Raw genomic sequence first — 24,593 nt, forward strand, 5'->3', positions numbered from 1 at the left:
CCTGTGCTCAGTCCACTGAGCTACACCAGCCAGCACTTCTTTAGGACTCATTTTAAATATATATTCTTTGGGAAGCTGTCCATTTTAAGGTGCCATTGTTCCCCTTATACTTGATTATGTCGCTTTTCTATACTATATAACAAGTTATTACCAATTCAGCAGCTTAAAACAGCTCATTTATTGTCTCAAATTTCTGCAGGTCAGAAATCTAGGCATGCATGATGGCTCAGTTGAATTATCTGCTCATGGTCCTGCAAGACTTAGCTAATCCAAGACCCAGGTTCTTCTTCTGAGTTCTCTGGTTGTTAATAGAAGGTAGTTCCTTATGGCTTTAGCACTAGGGGTTTGCTTCCTTACTGGCTGTCTACCTAGCAGTTCTCAGCAGCTGATGTCACATGCCAATCCCTGCCATGTGGCACTTTCCAGGAGATAGCTTTCACTTTGCTCCTTCCAGGCAAACAGAATGCCCTTGACTTCTTTTAAATGCTCACTTGGCTTGGTCAGAGTTAGCCAGGAAATTGATTGAAGGTCATCTGATCAGGTGACTTTAATTATACCCATAAATCCCTTCTGCAGTGTAATGTAACAATCACAGGAGGGTTATTCCATCATTTTCACAAATCTCACCCACACTGAGAGAGTTTTCTATAGGCTATGGACATAGGGTGGGAGTCATGGTGCCCATATTAGCATTCTGCCTACAACAGTGACTCATTAGCTTAAAAAATTGACCACATTCACTCCTTATTACACTACATTGATTTACTTGCTTACTTGAACCCCCTATTGTTTGTAACTCCAGCATCTGCCACATTGCTTGCCATAGACTAGGAGCTCATTAAATATTTGTATGATGAATTAATATACAAATCAGCATTGTGTTGAGGGTACAGTGTACTCATATATACTGTGTAAAATAGAATATCATGGGTGTTTTCCCAAATATGGCTGTGAATTATTGCTCAGCCAGCTCATGGATCATATGCCTAGAATTTTATATGAAGAGATAAGCTAAAACAACTTCTCACTAGGAAAGCAAAACACTAATTTTTGTGATTAAATATTTATACATAGGTAATTAAGGAAAAAGGGTACACATTAAGGAAAAGGGCAACTGTCGTTAAGGACAAGATTTTTATGTGTTTCCGGTGAATGTTCAATGCAATTTCTCTTATGAAAATATATACTTTTATTAAGATAAAATAATATCCAGAAATACAGCATTTGCAATACACTTCAATTTCACAATGGTTTAAGGACAAAGAATTGACCTTGTTTGGTTTTTAAATTCTCCATACTATTGTCATAACTCTAACAAAAAATAGGTATTAATAGATCCTTTTAATTGAGGGAAATCTTTATTTCTATGCCCTTTTGAAGTGGTTTTGCTTATTTATTATTTATTTATTGTACTATTCTTAGATACATGAAGTCTAGATATCTATTCAACTCGGTACAGTTTCTATTGCTCTTATTTTATGGACACTAACTATATCATTTTGGGTCCTTCCCCGTGTACATTGTTGATATCTTCAGCAGTTTCTAGGGCTCGTTTACTGTTTTTCTTTTTCTTTCCTTGTGATTGGAGTTGGAAAAACCATGGGGATCCTGAGGTTTTAGAATTTCTCTAACTATAACTATACTTCTAAATTTTGAAAACTTTCCCCTATATTCCAATTCTTTTTATTGTCCTTCCTACAACTGTGACATTGCTGAGAAAACCTGCACAGTTAAAGAATTCGGTTACTGGACATTTTCTTCTCTGAGGTATTCAGCCAAGCACTTTCAGAACCTATGTTTGTACATATATACTATACATTTTAGAGAATGAATGCTATAATTTAAACACTTTCCAAACAATTAATATCCAAATCTTTGGCTATGCCTGGAAACTGACACCTGAACACTGACTTTGTTTTGATGAACAATTTCATGTTAGCACTTCACTTTTTTAGTATGGATTCCATTGGGTTGTCTTCTTTTTTGTATCCAAATACATGTGCTCATTTCACTTCATGATAATCATTTTACCTAGTTACATTGTATAAGTAAAAAATTAAAACTAAGTTTCAGATATGAAGTGTTTTTCTTAATATTAAAGGCTTATTAAAATTTTCTTTTTTCATTGTTTACCTGCTTTGAGAATAGCAGCAAATTCATCAAGCTAAGCTCATAATGATAGTAACTTCTGAGATACATGGAGCATCAAATCATTAATAGTGTTCTTTCTTAATTGCAATGTCTTCAGAGAATATTGTTGAGCAAGAATTGAAAGTATGGAGAAACAAAATGGTATTTTAAAAAGTTCTGTCACTTAATATTGTTGCCTGCTGGTTCTTCATTAGATGAAGCATGGAAATCAAAACTAACATTTCTTTCTTAAATTGCAATGGAAAAAGGGAGAGAGAATCACAATGATAACATGGAAGAGAATTGTGAGTCTTTGCCTAGAAACTGAGTTGAATGCATTTATGCAGAATTAGGCCAGATAATTGACAGCATAGTTTGCAAGATTGATTCATTAATAAGGCACTGATTCTCTGAGTCTTTCCTTTCAAGTCCTTACAGTGAATCTGGGCCTTGTGGGGCTAGTAATCCTTGTGAGAATGGAGCTGTGTGTAGAAAGAAAATGGGTCGGGAAATGGTTCCCCTTGAGTAGGAGTGCCAGTGTAGGAAAGGCTTTGAAGGTCCATGTTGTGAGATCAATGTCAATGAGTGCAGACCAGCCTTGCTTGAGTGGAAACTGCTGTGACTGTGAGTTCACTCACTCACAGCAATTATTGTACTGCAGTCTAACTTAGAATGTGATGTAGTGGTGGAATAGCTCAAGATGCAACCATGATCGGATACCGTATTTGTTCTGCCTTGAATATCAAAGTCAGTGCCAATTACTGTTTTAAAGATCCCCATGTCTGACAAGTTTATTTTATATTTCTTTGAGTCATAATAGTAGCAAATGAACAATTTTAATAAAGTGTTACTTTTGTGTCCTGATGTCAGAATTAACCATTTTCTTCATTTTTAATGATAGATTTTTAAAAAATATATTTGTAGATACAGAAAAAAGTTATTTACACTGATTTAAAGTAGCTTATTTTTTAGCTCATCTATCTCTCATATACACACTCCTTCCTATGGAGATACATGATCCTGAAAAAAATATGTTTTTATAGAGAAAAAAAAGATGGTAGGAAAAATAAAAATAAAAGGTAGTTAACAAAGAAAGAAAAAATAGAAGAAAGCTGAATATTGGATAATAAATTTTTCAGACACAGGAAACAGAGCATAAAATAACCCTATGAAATGGATAGGGTTAAGAGACATAAAAAGGAAAAGACAAAAACAAAAAATAAAAACAAGGAAGGAGAAGGAGGAAAAGAGCTAGAAAGATGTAGAAAAATACCTGGTCCATCTTATTTTGGTTTATTTTACCTCCTTTCAAATGTATTTCTACATGGTTCCTAAGTAAATGGGTAAATAGTTAAAATAATGCAATGTATGAAATAGCACGTTTTATTTGACAGTCATTTTATTTGGAATGAATATCATTTAACTGAAATTACGCATTCTTTTCTTTAAACCAGTGTTCTGCAATGCATGTTCTTCCAGAACATAATGGAATTTTTTTTTTCAGATTGGGTGAAACAGCCTAGGAATAAAATAATAGGTAGTGGTGGGGCCCTAGCAAACTAATATTACTGCATAGATATGAATACAAAATATTTTTTAATACTGTGCTAGCTAAGCAAAACATATTTTTAGTCTGTGAGCCATCTATTTGTTGTTATTCCTGATTTAACCCACATTTGTTTGTTTGGTTGGCTGGTTGTTTTTTGTTTAAGAATTCAACACTTTAAAGATTGGGGTTTTAAAATTTATGAAATTCTCAAATTACCTTGAAATAAGTCACTATTATCTTATTTCTTAGCGCAAACCCATAGGTGTTTGGTGATGCTTCAAATGCCTCTCAAATTTCTTGTGCTCACTACAAAATAAGGAAGGCAGAGAGTATTCCTGAGAAGTTGGCAACTTTTTATATCTAGGTAGACCTAGAATAATGGTTATATATGAGCACTTCTGATTCATTCTGAGTGAAGGATATATATATGTATGTGTATATAAGGATATGTAAGAATATATCCTTACATATGTGTCCATATATGTCTAGATAATTTTATTAGATCTCCATGAAAATTATAATTCATAATTCCTTATATTATAAAAATAAAATTTCCAAATATGTTACTATAGTGCAGTGCTCTATTAAATTTTTGAAGATTATGTATAATATATTATGAAAAATGTAAATTTTGGATACCTGATATAGTAATATATTTCTTAATATGAGTGATTATTTATAATATGCTTTGGACACTGCCAAAGTGGGGGGGTAATTTGGGAATTACATAGCAGAGAATAAAACATTTGTTAAAAATTAAAATTGTACATGTAAAACTAATATCAGCATAGATCTAAGGCATTGCATTTTTAAAATAAAATAGTGCCAGAAGCTATTCTGAATTCAAGTTAATAGTGGTATTTGTTTTGTTTTGTTTTTTGTCTTTTTTCCCCACTCCAGCCATTCCCACCTCCCTTCCCTGATTCCAGTTATCCATGTGTCCTTTATAGTTGTTCCTGAAAACCATTTACCCTGTTCCTGCCATTATTGCCTTCTATCTCCTTTCTGGTTACTGTCCATTTGTTCTTAATTTAAATGTCTCTAGTCGTATTTTGCTTGCTTATTTGTTTTGTTAATTAGGTTCTAGTTAAAGGTGAGATCATATGGTATTTGTCTTTCACTGACTGGCTTATTTCACTTAGCATAATGCTCTCCATTTCCATCTATGCTGTCTCAAAGGGTAGGAGCTCAGTCTTTCCTTCTGCTGTGTAGTATTCTATTATGTAAATGTACCATAGTTTTTTTTGATCCATTCATTTACTGTTGGGCACTTAAGTTGCTTCCAACACTTGGTTATTGTAAATTGTGCTGCTATGAATGTTAGATACATAGGTTCTTTTGGACTGGTGTTTCAGAGTTCTTAGGATATAATCCTAGCAGTGGAATTGCCAGGTCAAAAGGCAATTCCATTTTTACTTTTCTGAGGAAATTCCATAGTGTTTTCCACAGTCATTGTACCAGTCTACAATCCCACAAACAGTGAACTAGGATCCCCTTTTTACCAAAATCTCTCCAACACCTGTTGTTTGTTGATGTGTTTATAATGGCCATTCTCACTGGTGTGAAGTGGTATCACATTGTGGTTTGAAATTTGCATCTCTATGATGGCTAGCAATGCTGAGCATCTTTTCATAAGTGTTTGGACCCTTTGTATGTCCTCCTTGGAGAAGTGTCTGTGAAGTCCTTTACCCATTTTTTAATTGGGTTGCTTGTCTTCTTTTATTAAACTATTTTTTTGTAACTATTTTTATTTAACTATTGTTCAAGTACAATTTTCTGTCTTTTACTTCCATTTTTTATTTAACTATTGTTTTATTTTTATTTAACTATTGTTCAAGTACAATTTTCTGTCTTTTACTTCCATCCCACCCCACCCCACCCAGTGCTACCCACCTCCTTCCCATTTTCACCCCTTAGTTGTTGTCCATGAGTCCTGTTACCGAACAAGGGTCCGAGGGCGGGGCAATACTTGGCCCACCCAGGGATGCCAAAAACTGCTTCAGAAAACAGAAGTACCTCCCAAGGACAATATACTAATTAATATCTATTGGGCTCTTCTGTCCGCCGCCAACTGGAAAGACATCCTCAATGCCAGAGATTTGTGAAAAGGAAACAAAATGTTTATTTAATGCTATTCAGGCCTAATGCCTTCCTTAAAATATTAAAGTCCTTAAGGGTATATACCTACACACACACACACACAGCGCTCCCTTCCCCCACTGTCCCAACTCCAGGTACCGTAATTCAGGAAAAGAGCACACGTCCGTTTTTCAGGTCGCTGGCACGTGAGCTGTGTCGCCTGCCTGTCCAGGCAGGATTTCCAATTAATCCAAAGTCATGCGGCACCTTCCACTGGTAAGAGTTATTTTTACCAAGTTCCAGTCAAAGTCTCTCTTGCTTTCCAGGCCACTCGGACAAAGGGAGCACCCCAACTCCATGTGGGCCTCTTCTACCAAACCCGCACTCCACCAAAAGTGTGCCTTTCTTCTTCACCTGGCCGCAGGGATCTCCATTCTGGCAAAGCTGCGTGGTTTTCCCTTTCACCTGGCCAAGAGGGGGTCTTCACCCTGCTGAAACTGCTTGGCTCTCCCTCCTAATGGCTACAGGGGTCTACATCTTTCCAAAACAGCCTGGCTCTCCCCCTCACCTGGCCAAGAGGGGGTTCCTCACTCTGCTAAAGCCACATACCTCTCTCGCAGGCACTCTCTCTGAGAAGCAGCCCCCAATTCCAGCCTGGGTAGCAGCCACTCACTTCTCCCTGGCCCAAACTTGGCCACAGCTATGTAACATATCTATGAAACCAGTTAAAGGTTATAGATATGTTAAATGACCATTCCAGAGGTTAGCTGCAAAACTGTTGCCATGCAAAACAATTCTCAATAGCCCTGCTCCATTTGTCCCTTCCCCCAACTGACACCTGGGGGGCGGGGTGAGGACATTTTAATATTTCCTCCAATATTCCTGTATACTTTGACTTCTGGACACTACTCCAAATTTTTCTTGTCCCCCCCCCACTTTGGCTGCACCCTGTATCAATCCTTTATAGTAGTTCCTGTAAATCCTTCCCCTTTTCCCACTGAAATTCCTTCTCCTCTCCCTTCTGATCACTGTCCCCCTATTCTCTATTTCAGTGTCATTGTTTTTATTTTGCTTGCTTGTTTGTTTTATTGTTTAGCTTCCTGCTAAAGGTGAGCTCATATGGTATTTGTCTTTCAACACCTGGCTGATTTCACTCAGCATAATGCTTTCCAGTTCCATCCATGCTGTTGCAAAGGATAGGAGCTCCTTCTTTCTTTCTGCTGCATAGTATTCCATTGTGTATATGTACCATAGTTTTTTGATCCATTCATTTACTGATGGGCACTTAGGCTGCTTCCAGCTCTCGGCTATTGTAAATTGTGCTGCTATGAACATTGGGGTGCATAAGTTCTTNGGCCACTAGGCCAAAGGGAGCACCCCAACTCCATGTGGGCCTCTTCTACCAAAGCCGCACTCCACCAAAAGTGCACCTTTGTTCTTCGCCTGGCCGCAGGGATCTCCATTCTGGCAAAGCTACGTGGTTTTCCCTTTCACCTGGCCAAGAGGGGGTCTGCACCTTGCTGAAACCGCTTGGCTCTCCCTCCTAATGGCTACAGGGGTCTACATCTTTCCAAAACAGCATAGCTCTCCCCCTCACCTGGCCAAGAGGGGGTTCCTCACTCTGCTAAAGCCACATACCTCTCTCGCAGGCACTCTCTCTGAGAAGCAGCCCCCAATTCCAGCCTGGGTAGCAGCCACTCACTTCTCCCTGGCCCAAACTTGGCCACAGCTATGTAACATATCTATGAAACCAGTTAAAGGTTATAGATATGTTAAATGACCATTCCAGAGGTTAGCTGCAAAACTGTTGCCATGCAAAACAATTCTCAATAGCCCTGCTCCATTTGTCCCTTCCCCCAACTGACACCTGGGGGGCAGGGTGAGGACATTTTAATATTTCCTCCAATATTCCTGTATACTTTGACTTCTGGACACTACTCCAAATCTTTCTTGCCCACCCCCCCCTTTGGCTGCACCCTGTATCAATCCTTTATAGTAGTTCCTGTAAATCCTTCCCCTTTTCCCACTGAAATTCCTTCTCCTCTCCCTTCTGGTCACTGTCCCCCTATTCTCTATTTCAGTGTCATTATTTTTATTTTGCTTGCTTGTTTGTTTTATTGTTTAGCTTCCTGCTAAAGGTGAGCTCATATGGTATTTGTCTTTCAACACCTGGCTTATTTCACTCAGCATAATGCTTTCCAGTTCCATCCATGCTGTTGCAAAGGATAGGAGCTCCTTCTTTCTTTCTGCTGCATAGTATTCCATTGTGTATATGTACCATAGTTTTTTGATCCATTCATTTACTGATGGGCACTTAGGCTGCTTCCAGCTCTCGGCTATTGTAAATTGTGCTGCTATGAACATTGGGGTGCATAAGTTCTTTTGGATTGGTGTTTTAGAGTTTTTAGGGTATAATCCCATCAGTGGTTGCTTGTCTTCTTAGAGTGGAGTCATGTGAGATCTTTATATATTTTGTAGATGAAACCCTTGTCTGAGGTGTCATTGGCAAATATGTTTTCCCAAGAGTTGGTACTCTTTTCATTTTAATGCTGTTTTTTATATCTGTGCAGAAGGTTTTTATTTTGATGAGATCTCATTTGCTTATTTTTTCCTTTATGTCCCTTGCTCTAGGGGACATATCAGTGAATATACTGCTGTGTATTCTCATGAATATCTGAGATTTTTCTCCTTATGTTCTCCTCTAGAACTTTTATGGTGTGATGGCTTATATTTAAGTCTTTTATCCACCTATAATTTATGTATTTATTTATTTTTAGGGAGTTTTGGACTTAAAATGTTTTGCATTTTATTTATTAAATATGTCTGTGTTTTTTAATGTTTTTAAATTATTATTCAAGTACAGTTTTCTTTTACTCCCATCCCAGCCCATCCCCCCAGTTTTGTGTATGGTGTAAGTTGGTGATTGAGTTTCATTTCTTTTGCATATAGCTGTCCAGCTCTCCCCACATAATCTGATGAAGTGGCTATTTTTTACTCCATTTTATGCTTCTGCCCCCTTTGTCGAATATTAGTTGACTATAGAGACTTGGGTTTCTTTCTGGGCTCTCTATTCTGTTCCATTGGTCCATGTGTCTGTTCTTATGCCTGTACCAGGCTGTTTTGATTACAGTGGCCTTGTAATACAGTTTGGTATCAGGTATTGTGATCCCTCCTACTTTGTTCTTCTTTCTCAAAATTGCAGCTGCTATTTGGGGTCATTTAAAGTTCTATCTAAATTTTTGAAGTATTTGTTTTTTATCTGTGAAATATGCCATTGGTATTTTGATAGGTATTGCATTGAATCTACAAATTGCTTTGGGCAGTACAGGCATTTTGATGATGCTAGTTATCCCAGTCAATGAATATGGTATATGTTTCCATTTGTTTGTGTCTTCCTTGATTTCTTTCCTCATTTTTGTGTAGTTTTCTGACTATAAGTCTTTTACTTCCTTGGTTAGGTTTATTCCTAGGTATTTTATTTTTCTTGTTGCTATATCAAATGTTTTTTTCCTGACTTCTGTTTCTGATATTTCATTGTTAGTATACAAAAATGCCTTTGATTTCCAAATATTGACTTTGTATCCTGTTGTTTTGCCAAATTCATTTTTACAGGTCGAGTGGTTTTTTTTTTGGTGGAGAAGTCTGTAAGATTTTCTATTTATACTGTCACATCATCTGCAAACAATTACAGTTTTGTTTCCTCTTTTCCAATTTAGATGTCTTTTATTTCTTTTTTTTTTTGTCTGATTTTTCTGGCTTCTATTCAATACTATGCTGAATAGAAGTGGTGAAAGTGAACAACCTTGTCTTGTTCCTGATCTTAGCAGGAAAGATTTTAGTTTGCCCATTGTCTATAGGTTTCTCATATATGGCCCTTACTGGGTTGAGAAATGCTCCCTCTATTTCTACTTTGCTGAGTGTTTTATCATAAATTGGTGCTGTACCTTATCAAATGCTTTTTCCACATCTAATGATAGGATTATGTGATTTTTGTCTTTCCTTTTGTTTATGTGATGTATTACATTTATTGATTTGTGAATATTGAACCATCCTTGCATCCCTGGGATAAGTCCCACTTGATCATGATGTTTCTATCTATTTAACATAGTGCTGCATATGATTTGTCAATATTTTGTTGAGGATTTTAGTGTTTATGTTCGTTGGAGATATTGGCCTGAAGTTTTCTTTCTTTGTTGTGTCCTTATCTGGTTTTGGGATTAGGATGGTGCTGGCTACATAAAAATAATTTGGGAGTCTTTTTTCTTCTTAGATTTTCTGGAATAGTCTGTGAAGAATAGGGGTTAGCTCTTCCTTAAATACTTTGTAGGATTCTCCTGTGACACTGTCTGGACCAGGGCTTTTGTGTGTTGGGATTTTTTTTTTTATTATGGCTTCAAGTTTATCAGCTTTTATTTGTCTGTTCAGGCTTTCTGCTTCTTCTTTGTACAGTTTTGGAAGACTATGTTTTTCTAGAAATGTGTTCATTTCACCCAGGTTTTCAGATTTTTTGGCATATAGTTCTTCACAGTAATTTCTTACAATCCTTTTTATTTCTATGGCATCAGTTGTAATCTCTCCTCTTTCATTTCTGATTGTGGTTATTTGGGTCCTCTCATTTTTTTCTTGATGAGTCTGCTTAAAGTCTTGTCAATTTTGTTTATCTTTTCAAAAAACCAGCTCCTGGATTCATTGATTTTTAGAATTGTGCTTTTAGTTGCTATGTCATTTAAGTCTGTTCTGATCTTGGTTATTTCCTTCCTTCTTCTTGCTCTGGGCTGTCCTTGTTGTTGTTCCTCAAGTTCTTATAGGCATAGTGTTAGGTTGTTTATTTGAAATGTTTCTATCTTTTTTAGGTAGGCCTGCATCACTATGAACTTCCCTCTCAGAACTGTCTTTGCTGTGACCCATAAGTTTTGGGTTGTTGTGAGTTCCATTTTCATTTGTTTCCAGAAAGTTTTTGATTTCTTCCTTGATCTCATTCTTAACTCAGTTATTGTTTAATAGCATGCTATTCAATCTCCATGAGTTTGAGTGTTTTTGAGTTTTTTCCTTGACATTGGTTTTTAATTTCAGTCCATCATGGTCAGAGAAAATGCTTGATATGTTTTCAATTTTCTTGAATTTGTTGAGGCTTGTTTTGTGTCCTATCATGTGGTCTATCTTTGAAAATGTTTCATGTGCATTTGAAAAGAATGTGTATTTAGCATCTTTTGGATGAAAGGTTTTATATATATATCAGTTAAGTCCATTTGATCTAGGGCATTGTTCAATACTGCAATATCTTTTTTGATATTTTGTTTGAAAATTCTATCCATTTTTACAGTGGAGTGTTGAAAGTGGTCCTCTTTGGGTTCCTCTTGACTATAAGTCTATTGCTGTCAATATCTTTCTTGAAGTCCTCCAAGATTTTCTTTATGTATTTGGGTGCTCCTATATTGGGTGCATATATATTTACAAGTTTATGTCTTCTTGGTGGATTCTTCCCTTGAGTATTATAAAGTGACCTTCTGGGTTTCTCTTTATGGCCCTTTTTTTTGAAGTCTATTTTGTCTGATTTGAGGATTGCTACCCTGGATTTTTTTCCTGTCCATTTGCTTGGAATATTTGTTTCTAACCCTTCACTTTCAGTCTGTGTAGGTATTTTGTTCTGAGGTGGGTCTCTTGTAGGCAGCATATGTGTGGGTCTGCTTTCTTATCCATTCAGCTATTCTATGTCTTTTGATTGGAGCATTTAAACCATTTACATTTAAAGTTATTGTTGATGGGCACTTCTTCATTGCAATTTTTACATACCTGTGTTCCTTTCCCTCTCACTCTTTTTTTTTCTTTTTCTTAAAGCAGACCCTTTAGCATCTTTTTCAGAGCTGGATTGGAGGGGGTGTATTCTTTGTGGCTTCTTTTGCCCTGGAAGCTCCTTATTTGGCCTTCCATTTTAATTGAGAGCCTTGCTGGATAAAGTGCTGGAGAGTCTTGGTTGCAGGCCTCTGGTTTTCATTACTTGGAATATTTCTCAGCACTCCCTTCTGGCTTGGAGCATTTTCATTGAGAAATCAGCTGCTAGTCTTATCAGGGCTCACCTGTATGTTACATCCTGTTTCTCCCTTGCTGCCTTTAAGATTCTCTCTTTGTCTTGAAATTTTGCCATTTTAATTATAATGTGTCTTGAAGTGGGCCTCTTTGGGTTCCTCTTGACTGGGACTCTCTGTGCTTCCTAGATTTTATGACATTATTTCTCATCAAATTGGGGAAGTTTTTCATCATTACTTTTTCAAACAGGTTTTGTATCCCTTGCTCTTCTCCTTCTCCTTCAGGTATCCCTATTATATGATTGTAATTATGTTTCATCTTGTCCTGCATTTCCCTTAACCCCTCTTCATTCTTTCTGCGTCTCTTTTCCTTCTTTTGCTCTTTCTGGTTTTTTTTTTTCTACCTTGTCCTTCAGCTCACTTATTTAATCCTCTGCTTCAGCCAGCCTGCTTATAATTCCTTCTAGTGTGTTTTTATTTCTGATATTTTATTCATTTCTTCCTACTTTTTGTTTATAGTTTCTATTTCATTTTTCATGCTGATGTAGTTCTCACTCAGTTTCTTGTAGTTGTCTATGAGTTTCTTGAATATCTTTATAGCCATTATTTTTAATTCTATATCTGATAGTTTGTTTACCTCCATTTCATTGATCTCTTTTAGTGGGGAGTCTTCCATTCCTTTTGATTGCGTGTTTTTTTTTTTATGTCTTTCCATTTTAGGTGAGTCTTTTTGCTTGTTTCTGTGCTTCCCGATGTTTTGCTTTGCTCACTATCTTTGTAGGGTGAACTTCTATGGTAAGAATTCTATGGGATTCAGTGGTATGGTCTCTTTGATCTCCTTGTCTGGATGCTCTAGGTTTGCCCTTTCTTATGTTTGTGTGGGCTTTCTTATTGTATTTTTTAGTGGTTCCTTTGTTGGTGGTTTCTCTCCTCCAGTGGGTATACTGATATTTGCAGCCCTCACCTATTCTTGTATGTGATCAATGGCAGGGGGTAGGATTAAGACAGTGGGAGAGTTTTCTAAGGGACTTAAAGTACAAACAAGTAGAGAAGAGATAGGAGATTCTTTGGATAAGTATAGTATTAACTGTGATATTTCACTCAACTAGCCACTTTTTATAAAATGTGAAAGAGAGATAAGACTCTTATTAGAGGGGAGGAGGATTGTGAGCTGAATCTAAAAAATAAGAGTACTTGTGCAAGGTTAGATGATGAGATATAGTGAGATTAAGGGATAGAAACTAGGAGTAATGTGTGAGAGAATAGAGTTAACCACAGCAATAATAAAGCTCAGGAATAAAGTGAAATGGGTTAAGGTTAGAAAGGGTTGCTGTGTAGTATGCATAATTGTATGAGACAACAATTATTTACAATAGTACTGGAATAATGATAATATGACAAGAAATGTATGATTTGGATAACCAGAATTATTGGCACATGAGTGAAGTGAAAGGAGGAAAATTAAAATACAATAAAGAAAGAATGAGAAAAACCAGTCAAACAATGCAATTAAACAGAAATAAAATGAAGAAAACTAAACAAAAAGAAGAGAAATAAAAAATACTAATAAAAGTGGTAAGGATAATGAAAAATAATAATAATACAAATAAACAATAAAGTGCCTGTTCCATGGGATAGCAAAGTGACGTTTGTCTCAGTTTTTCAGTTTTGGGGGTTAGCCCTGTGCTCTCCCATGGATCTGTCTCTAGACCTTTCATAACTCCATTTCTTACTGTCTCACTTAGGAGAAGAAAAAAAAAGAGAGGAAAGAAAAAAAGAGCTTCCTGCTAACTTTAAAACCATTGAGCAAATTCTGCTGGCTTCCTGGACACCACAGGAAGAGTGGGGCTGGGCTTCGCTTTTCAACCTTCCTATAGTTTTGAGAGGATGAGGATCAGGTCTGGGTTGAAATATTAACAGATGCACAACCTCTGGCCCAGGTCCTCTATGAGCTGCCAGGCCCCCACTGTCCATCTGTGCCAGGCCTGAGTTTTTAATTCATCAGTTGTGATGAGATCCATGTGGTGCTCCTCCTCCTTGCTCACTTAGGAGGCCCACTGTGGCCAGAGCCCATCACCGGCAAGCAGCACCAGTCAGCCTATGGACAAGCAGTGTGAGTCAAGTGCAAACATGTGGCTCAAATCAACCTCAGGGTGAGTGGTACCCAACCAGCCAGAATCAACCTCAGGGCCAGTGGGGCAAATGAGCTACCTGGCAAGGTGCCTGAGCAAGCGTGGGTGCAAAGTTAATAGTGTTTGTTACATGACTATATATAAGAAACAATTATCAGTATGTATATGTGAATTTGTAAATCTCAGACATTTTGTGGTTATTCACCACACTGTTCAAATACTAACCTCTATACTTTCAAAATAAACTTACTATGTCAACAGCTTTGATTCAGTATAACTAATGTATGATGTTTGGTGTATATTTAAGTATAGAATAAATAATATATCCAAATATATAGACAGCTCAACTGATGAAAATTTCAATTCAAAACAGTAGTGTGGGTTATTCATAAGGATCTTATTTGGAATGTAGCTTATTTCTTAGTTTCATAGTACTAAAGAGTTAACATTCAGAAAGCATATTTGTTGATTTAAAAAATGCTTTGTTTTTTAACACCAGCCTCTGTCTTTCAGACCCTTTGTTAATTCAAAGTTATCTTTTGTTGTCATATTTCCTTTAATATAATTCATCATTTATTTACATAAAAAATGTCTGTATTTATATTGAAAGTTAATTTGACTCTTGTGGTTTGTTCCTTGCCAATTTGCATCAATATCCAAACGTAAATTGTAGTCATAAACCTTAAAAAAATATCGTTATGATTGATGTGATTCCATCATATCTTTATCACATATTGTATAACATTTGGTTTTAATTTTTTGATATACAGAATTCTATAGATAACATAAAGATGCACCAACTGATAAGATTTTATCATTAATTTATGTACAATTATATATGCATATGAATTAATCATTTGAGATGTAAACAAAAAGGATGCTAAATGAAAAATGTAAAACAGAAATAAAATCCTGTCTAAAGAGCTGCCAATTTTTGTCCCCCTTCTCTCTTTTTGAGGGTCGTGGGCTGGCTTGTTCTCCTTAGAGTCCCCAGTTCCCTGTGCTACACAGACGCATGGCTGCAGAAATCCAGAAAGCATCTAAGTACCTCACATTACATAGAAAATGGTCTTTCCTCCAAGGATCTAAGCATTTAATGAGAGTAATAGCTGGTACTTGCACAGAGCCAGGGTGGCAGTGTAGATTAGATGGTGAATCTCAGGGATAAGTAGAACCCAGGGACTAACTAGGAGCAGCTACAAATCTACGCCTGTTCTGAGGGCAATCCATGCTGTCACCGTTTCCTTGAGATGCTTCAGAGCCTCTTCTTTTTCCATGCCATTGATGATACAATAGAGGACATATTCGGATCGTTACTTTTAAAAGATTGTGATGAAATGTGAAATCTCTTTTGAACAAAGGCTTAAGTGGTTCAAGATCAACTTTCAGATCTCTATGTACTTTAATGTATGTTGTCACACAAGGAGCTTTAACAACCACTAAACTTGCTGTTTATTAAGCCTAAAACCATCTGGGAAAAAGTTAATTGATACAATAGTAACCTATTGATCACAGATATTATTTACTGACAAAAAAAGAGAAAGAGAAAGAAAACTGGATGTTTTTATTGTTACTTTGCAAATTCTTACAAAATGTTCATTGTGAATATTCTGATACTGAAAGGGATGAGAAGAAAGGGGGGGCAAGAATTTGGGGGAGAGGGGAAGGGAATAGTCAAAGAACACGTTTGAGTGACCAGGGACATGGACGACAGTGTGGGGATTGACTAGGAGCAGAGGCTGGGGTAAGCAAAGGAGGGCGAAAGGGGAAAAATTAGGAAAACGAATAAATTAACAATAAAAATTATTTAAGGAATAAATACAAACAGTTGACACACAATAAATCATTAAGTAAATCACTGAAGTTTTTAAGTTAAACAGAACTGTTATTTAGAACATATTGTAGAGAATTGTGTAATAGCGTCTTACATATAAGAATTCACAATTTTTTATTAAAAATTGCCAGTGAAATGCATTTAGATGAGTATGACATTCTTCAGAGTAATTAGTATTAATTATATCATGATTTAAGAAATTCTTAAGTGTTTTCTCCCTTCTGTTGTTTTCAGTGGTTGCTGGCTTCCCCTGCTTGTGCCATCTGGGCCCAGTGCACCTGAGATGGGAACGGGGCCCTGATGGCTGCATCCCGAATGCCTGCGAGCACGATTCTCCCTGCAAAGATCCGCTTCCTGTTAGTATCCATGAATATTACTAATATACCTTAATGTGTGCTAGCATAGATTAACTGCTATAGATACAGTTAACTGTGGCCTCGGTGGCTTTTTAATGTGTGTAAATGCATACAAATATTTGTTAAGGTTAGAAAATGGAAGCTCAAGCAATATTTTTTAGTAGTAAAAAGGTTCTATTCACCATTATATATAGGTTGATGTAAATAAAATGAATCATTCGTTCTGATTTCATAACCCTTGGCAATATTGAATTTCTATAATATTTCAGAAATTATTCTGAAAAGTGCTATTTTTCCATAGGCACCTACTTTTACCTAACTTAAGGTATTATGTGCACATGCAGATATATAATCTTGAATTTTATTTTGATTTCCATCTCATGCTGTATGCTTTCATTGTTTTCTTCATTTCTCAATGTTGTTGCTGTCCCTTCAGTACATATCCATTTGTCACTGCCTTTGTCATAAGCATGTGCCACTCTGCCTTAAATAGACTGACACAGTTGGCAAATCAATGGGATCCCCTTGGGCTCCTCATTTTTCTGAAAGCCTGACATAAAAAACATCTACTCAAGGTGGATTCACTGACTGGCTTCAGATGATAAATGGCAGACAACACAGGTTAATGCTGCAATGCTAGTTCAGGTTCGTAGTTTATTCTTCAGCAACAGGGCCCATTTTCACAAAAGGACTGCGCTAGTTAAAGTTAGAAAAAAATGCTTTGCAAAACAGATCTTTTTTTCATGTATTTATTTTGATGATTAGTGTACTGTAAGTGTTTGTTTTTACAATGAAAGTGTCATTTGTGGCAAATTGTGTCTTTCCTACAAGGAAGGTAGACACCTAAATGAAGAATTATAACTAATGCTTGGATAGCTGTGTTCAGAAACAGAGATGGTTCATCAGTTATCCAACCACCCCTTCGATATGTGTAGTGGCCCTGATGCTTCATCTTAATTCATACCAAATGCTTTATATAAGTCAGTGATGCTAGAACCATTCACTTTGGGAGATTTCTGTAGGTGTGGGGGCTACTTTTCTCGCAAGTCCCCCGGGTGACTCGGATGAAAGTGAAATATGGTTGAGACACGACATGATCTGCTTAGGGAGGAGAAGTGGCCATTTTCCCAGAGGGAAAAGGCCGTGGGCTGGTGGCCAGTTTCTCAGGGGAGACAAAGGCCAGCAGCGGCCAGTTTCTCCGAGGAGATAAAGGCCTCAAGTCCCCTCCTCCAGGGCCTTTTATTGGGTTCTAATACACAGGAATACATGGTGGCAAGGATCAAACAGTAGATAACATTTTAAAGATATATGAGAGCTTACTATGAGTCAGTCTGTCAGGAACAGAGTTTTAGGGTTTCCTGCTCGAACCCTTAACATATGAATGAAAGCACTCTTAGCAGAGCAGATTTCACAGGTTTATCAGGAAGTCTTTGTGACTCCAGATTTTTCCCCAGGACACCCTCTAGCAAGGCAAGGAGCTGCACCTCTCCCAACAGGTATTCAGGCTTAAGGGGATTAGAGCCAGGAAGTGTTTCTCCCAGAGTTCAGGGGGACTCGGGCTATGTCAAAGCTGGGGGGCGAGAGTCCATTGCTCTTTGTTGCAAATTCATATATCAATTACAAGACAAATGTCATTGAATTAGTGATATGCTTCCAAGAAAAGATGTTATGGAAACAACAAAATGTTTAAAAGTTAAAGAATGTTCAAAGCATTTGGTAGCCTTTAGGTATTATGTCTGGGGCCTCAACATTCCCCTCAGTTTGTATGATTAACTAAGGGTCAGAAAATTCATACTTGGGGTTTATAGCAATGAAAAAGTATTTACTTTTATTTTTAATAGTCTATTTTTATTGATTTTTTCCCATTACCATTTATTCCCCTTACACCCACTTTTACTTCCACTTCCTCCCCCTGCCCTGGAATTGCCACACTGTTGTGATAGATTGAAAATAGCAGCAAGAAAGGCATGAGGGTCAGCCATGGACGTGCCACATACAGGCGTCAGGTGTCTCCTCCTCACGGAGATCTGTGCACAGCACTTAAATCTCTCAAACATGATGTGGGACAACGCGACTGAAGTGTTGACAATCAGGAAGCTCACTTATGCCCTGGTGTCCTGGGTTTTTACTCAGGTCCTTCACAGGGCATGTATTTTAGGAAACGTGGTTTCGGCTCCTGCAGTGTTTAAACTGACACAGTACAATCCAACGCCCAGGTTTAAAAAACAGGCTTTCACTGTGAATCACATCATTAACATAAACCACTTGGCACAGTCCAGGGTGCTAGGGATTAGGCACACTGATACCCGTCAGCATATTCCGAGGCTCAGAGGTTACCCTCTGAAAGCCAGTTCTTCCTTTGGAATATGTAGGGTTTGAGAACTAAGCCTGCTAAGTTAACTAGTGAATTGATGTTATGATAAATATTGCATTTCTGTATAGGAATAAGTAGTGCATAGGTGGACAGATAATGCACTGTATAACAATAAGTTGGGACAAAAATCATTGCAAAACAAAAAGTCGCAATTTCAAAATAAAGCAAGGCCCAATTTAAGTGTCATTATTTGCTTTCTTTCACCAACTCATTGTTAAAACACAAACCATGAGATGTTTAAGGCTTTGAAGTAGAAGAGGAAAAAAAAAGATATGGAGTGTGATGTTCTAGAAAAATCTTGCAACAAACAGAAAAACGATTTTTCTGTCTATAAGGCACTCGCATTTGGCTACAAGAGTCAGCAGTCTGCTCTCTGTATAGTAGTCAAACTCTCTAGACCAGTCTAGGTAATACTGTAGACACGGGGCTTGCTTCTTCATTGAACTTGGTGTGGTACAGCTTTAAACTAACATCCTCACATCTGCGGCATTTTCTTATGACTATATGTGACATCATGAATGTGAGTTTAAATAAAAAGCGAAAAATCCAAAGACTTTGAAATAGGAATGAGAAGTATTTTATAACAATGTGCTAGTTTTTTCCCCTTTCTTTAGAGTTCAGTAAACCTAAGAAAATAATGAGAAACAGGAAATTTCTGATGCTTGGCACAAAATGAGATACAAATGTTAAGAATGAATAGGATAACATTTATTCCTTTATGTAACTTCTTAAGCATATTTGTGAATAACTATCTCTTTGTGGTTATTTAAATATGTATGATCAAATTATTCTGGTATTTTCTCTCTCATTTTACTTTCATTTTTCTCTGTTTCTTATATGAATAATGAATGCTTAATTTTGATAGCAGCAGGAGATACTAAAATAGTGCAGTAGAACTAACATGTGGAGAGAACAGTTTTTTTCATATACAACTATGTTAAATTTATATATGTTATATGTACGGGTATACTACAGACAAAAGTTTCTTCCTAACTCTCAGGTGCCAATAACCAAACTGAATTGATATGCTTTCTAGTAAAAAAAAAAAAAAAAAGAACTGCCTTTGCTTTTACTACCATATGGTTGAAAAATCCATGTCAGTCATTTGAGAGTTGCCCATTCCCTCCCTGTGGGATTATAGAGTAAAAGCTGGATAATGAGGGAATAGCCCCGCTCACACTTCATCTTGGCTGCTGTTGAAACACTTGTTGTGTCATCCCCATGCTCCTTTCAGAGATAGCTTAGTCTGCCAAATGATTCCAATCCTTTTCATACCATATTTGGCTCCCAGGATCTTATACACCTCTTGACTTCATGGTGCTTAGCTAATCACTGATGAGGCTCCACTTGTACATTCTACATACCCAACTGGAACCACTAAAACCTCAGGTTCTGCTCTCTCTGTAGGATTATAAATAAATAATCAGTGTGGATTCAGTCCCACTGTTCTCTGTCCAAATATAAAAGGCTTCATTCCTTTCATGCCCTCCTCCTTCATGAAGATGTACTTAATGTCCTTTGATGAATATACATAGAATCTGATTTGGCTCAGAGTTTGGAAGCTTCAGAATTCTCAAACCACAGAGAATTGTCTAAATACCTCTTAGTGGAAAAAATAAAATTTCATTTTGGTAGTAAAAGAAGATGGTAACAGATGTCATTCTGAATAATCTCTGTTACAGAGGAATATGACAAAAATGTTAAAGCCTGAAATGTCTTAGCTCTTACATATAACTTTTACTATGGCTGTGTTCTGTACATACCATAATTGTTTTTAACTCATAGGTCCTATAGATTCTACCCTATGATCTGAAAAAATGAACCTCAAAAAATGATTTTTTTCTTATTCATTTTGTAATTTTGCTAGATTAAAGGTCTTGTAAATTTTATCCACTTAAAACACTAGAGAGACCATTGCAGATTGTCTGGCTTTGACATGGATCTGTTCTATGACATACTACAAGTCACTAAACTTCTTGAAAACATAGAATGAAAGATTGTTAAAATATTCATTCAAATTAATAATACATGGCATTTTTATTTAATTTAACGATAGCTTCTATTTTATTTTAGTACCAAAATATACATAAACAAGTTTTTTTTTTAAGTTGGATGATCAGTTGCTACAATAAAATGAAAGAGTTGGACTTAATTGTTCTTAACTAGGAGTTTGCCTTTAAAAATACACATGCTTAAAATTCTGATTCAGTAGATGGATTCGGACATCTGGGTAATTTATAATCCCTTGTGATTTAATGTGTACTTCTATTTGAGAATCACTGCACTAGGTATCTACAATAGATGACACTTTCTAGCTCTAAACTTCTGTGATATTGGAGGTGGAGCACAGAAGTTTATATTTCATATGTACTGATTACTTGCAATTTATCACCTTAAAAGAGAAATAAAAGATGATACAAAAAACTAAACAACTTATCCCTTGAGGTTTTTAGCAGCATATTTCATTGCATCTTCTATTAAAAGTACTGTTCTCTTTTGTATTCTTCCATCTGTTTCAGTGCTTTTGTTTTTAACACAAAGGAAATGAATCTAACTTTCCCATTCTAATCCTTTTGTGAGGGAGATAATATATTGTTTTTTCCTCACTTGTAATAACTTAGTGAAGTATCATTCTCTTTATATATTGACATTTGCTAATCAGAAAATCTTTGCATGAAATTATAGCTTTTCATAGAGGCCGGGTATAATGGTTCATATCATTTTGATAATATTAAAAATAATCAATTATTGATTGATTGTAATGATATCCCAAAGGTTCAATAAAGTCTTCTGATTAAACTGATTAATTACAACATTTTCAGTATTGAATATATAGACATAATCTTAATTGTGATGTATGAGCTAATAACCAAACCCAGATAACAGAGATGCTGCAAGAATTAGGTAAGACAAAAATGAAGTTTTTTGGCCCTGTCTATTCTAAACAGACTACTTTTGTCTTTGTAGAATAAAATCTACTTAATTTTTTTATTGCTCAGATCTCTAATTTGCATTACATAGATTCTTACTTTCAGAATTTATTGGAAGTAAATTAGCATTACTTTTACAAAAGTGGTTCATTATAATGGTATTAATTTTCTATCCTTTCTACAATACAGATTATCAGCTTGTTTTTCTTGTATAATTCATGACTAATATAGAACTTTAGTTCATTACCTGATGACCTATTTAATTCTTTAAATATATTATACTCAATTGTCTACTTGATGACAGTTAATATGTCTTTCTGAAGCACCCAGTTTTTCCCCACTAATCATTTTTAGAATACCATAGGTCATCCTTAATACAAATAATCAAAATTTAAAAATTTACATGCAAAGTAAAAGTAGACAGAACTTGAGAAAGATTTGTTGATCTGCCTGAGTAAAGAAGTTAGTACTTTGGACTTGTGAAATTTATTCTTGAGGCTCAGATATATTGTCCCTTCTTTCTTATTATAAGATTCTTCATTATAGAGAAGTGAGATTTACAGATGGCTAAATTTTAAAGTTTACGAAATCTATGGAGCAGAATTGAATTTCATAAATATTGTGTGAGAACATAACAGATTGGTGAAAGAAATTTTATTTTGAGACTCGCTAATAAAAATGGACAGTTCCCAGAAATCATCAAACTTAAAAATTGTTTGGAATTTGTTGAGTACCATTTCCATTGTCAGTATCAGCCAACATATATCAACAAATGGGTTTATTTTCAAAGATTTATGAGACAAATTTAGTTTCAATTTGTTTCAATACAAACACTGTACTTTTACATTATTATTTGTGTACTTCTATAACCAGAACTAGAACTCAACTCTAGGCTTCCCAATTTATTTCTGAGAATTTATTGAACAGTTCAGTCCACAGTGATTTTATATTTTTCCAAAAAGCTTTCTTTCTGCTGTTTAAATAGATGCATTTTTATTGATTAAGCCTATATAAGACTTTTCTGAAAAATGGCTATACTGTGTTCATATATTGTTTTAAAGAAGATAAGATAATAAGATAAAAAGCACATTTTCCTTCAGAAAAACAAGTTTTCTTCAACAATTTCTAAACTGACAAGAACAGTGGTCAAGGAGAGCAATCCCTCATCTCCATCATTTAAGAATGTCATGATGTCACCCCTTTGAACTCTATGTCATGCCAATTTCTTGTTTGTCTGTGAAAATTCATCAATAGTGAAAATTTTAGGAAAATTTGAATTAGGACATGGAAGTATATATGTATATGTATATATACTTGTGGAAACAAGCATATGTGCAAATGTGCATGCACACATGTGTGTACATACAAGAAAAGAGAATGTGTCTATTTTCTATAGTCCTCTGTCAATTGTCCTGATTTAAACAGAAATTAAGAGCTTTCTAAAAATCAAGTTCTGGAATCCATGTCAATTGCTATGTGTATACATACACACACACACACATATACACATACATACAAATAAAAGCCAACAGATCTATTTCTTATTTATAACTTGATGGACAACTTTGTTTTGGAATAATACAGAGTGGCCTGTGGCATCACCTTGATTATAGTAGGGTGAAATTTCGTTGCATTCCCATGCTCTTTAAGACAAAAAAGCTGCATGTTCAAAGGGGGGTGGGCTTTTTAGAAAGATGGCTTTTGCCTTTACTAGTGTTAAGTCATCTGACCTTGTGTAAGTCACTTAATCTTTCTAAGCCTCAATCAGTTCATTTTCATAATTTGTAAAGTAATAGCAGCCACTTTGCAGAATTGTTATGAAGATTAAATTAGATACTGCACCTAAAATGCTGAACCTAGTGCTGCCGTATATGATTAACAAACATATATCATGTTTGATAATGATGATGTTGATGATGATTCAACTGTGGAGAGACAGAGGGAGAAAGAGAAAGGAAATGCAGGATGAAAGAATACATGGATTAATTAATAGTCAAGTCTTTATGTATGTCTCTAACTATTACTAGACTTTCTCATGAGTAAGAAACCCACAGACTCTGCACTCATGCCAAGATCCTAGAGATTCGACAGCTGATGATAACTTTTGTTGGACATGACCCGGGCTGTTGGGTCTCTGGGGCCACCCTTTAAAATTGTGTGTTTGCCCCAAATCTGGTGAAAGGCTCTGAGTCTGACAGACACAAAGCAGAACACGTTAGCCTCTATCTTTCAGGCAGCAAACCTTTAATCTGGTTAACTGCACCTAAATCTTATGTGATTTAAATTGGCTCTGCCCTCTCACAGAAGAAAAAACTCCGCCTAACTGCTAGGCTTAAAGGACAGGCAAAAAATATACCCTTCATAGTTAAAAAAATCTGAAACAAAAACTCAAAAGAGACCAATGTGATTGGCATGGATATGTGAATGAGTATATGAACATAAATAATATATATATATATATATACACACATATATAAATATAAGACTAGAGTGGTATTTCTGATTCTGTATTTTTTTAAATATATACAATCCAGAGCTAATTGTCAGAAAATGTGAGTCTTACTCATTTTCTGTGGTGGTGTGTGCCTTCCAGGATTCTTTTATTGTTCACTGCTACACTGAAGAAGATGTATTTTGTAAAGAAAAATATAAGGCTCATAGAAACGAAGCAGATTTCTTATGGTCATGCAGTAATACATATATACATATACATACACATATATACATACATGTGCATATATGTACATATATTTATATACACACATATATTTATGCCTTAATACAGGTCTGCAGATCACACACCTCTCAAGATTCTTTTTTGGTCCTAGACCTTACCGCATCTCTGAGAATGTCAGAGCTTGAGTTCAGTTGCCCATAAAATTCAAGAAACTGAAGAGGACAAGCATCTCAAGAGTAAATCAGTATTTCAGAGAGTCCATAATAAATCACAACCACCTATGTCATTTCTAAAAATACATGTTTACTTTAAACTTACCTCCTGGGAATTCTGACTTAATAAGTAGGACATGAGGGCTGAGTCTCTGTATGTTTAAAATACTCCACAGCAGATTCACAAGCAGAACCATAATGCATAAATACTAGACTACCCACATTTACTGGAGGCTGCCTGGAGAAACTCACAGGCACAGTGTAAGGTCATGACTATAGGCCTCAAGTACGGAG

At 36.1% G+C, this 24,593-nt stretch overlaps 1 protein-coding gene across 1 annotated transcript in view; it reads left to right on the forward strand.

The window, feature by feature from the left end:
• Positions 1-24,593, forward strand: part of LOC118978731 (protein eyes shut homolog) — a 213,878-nt gene that overhangs the window by 109,730 nt on the left and 79,555 nt on the right. Inside the window, exon 4 of the mRNA XM_037034346.1 lies at positions 15,985-16,106. Coding sequence (XP_036890241.1) covers positions 15,985-16,106 — 122 coding nt within the window. The remainder of the gene's footprint in view (positions 1-15,984; positions 16,107-24,593) is intronic.

Source organism: Sturnira hondurensis, unplaced genomic scaffold, assembly GCF_014824575.4.
Source record: "Sturnira hondurensis isolate 20B ecotype Veracruz unplaced genomic scaffold, ASM1482457v3 Scaffold0022136, whole genome shotgun sequence".
In the NCBI taxonomy this organism is placed as follows: Eukaryota; Metazoa; Chordata; class Mammalia; order Chiroptera; family Phyllostomidae; genus Sturnira; species Sturnira hondurensis.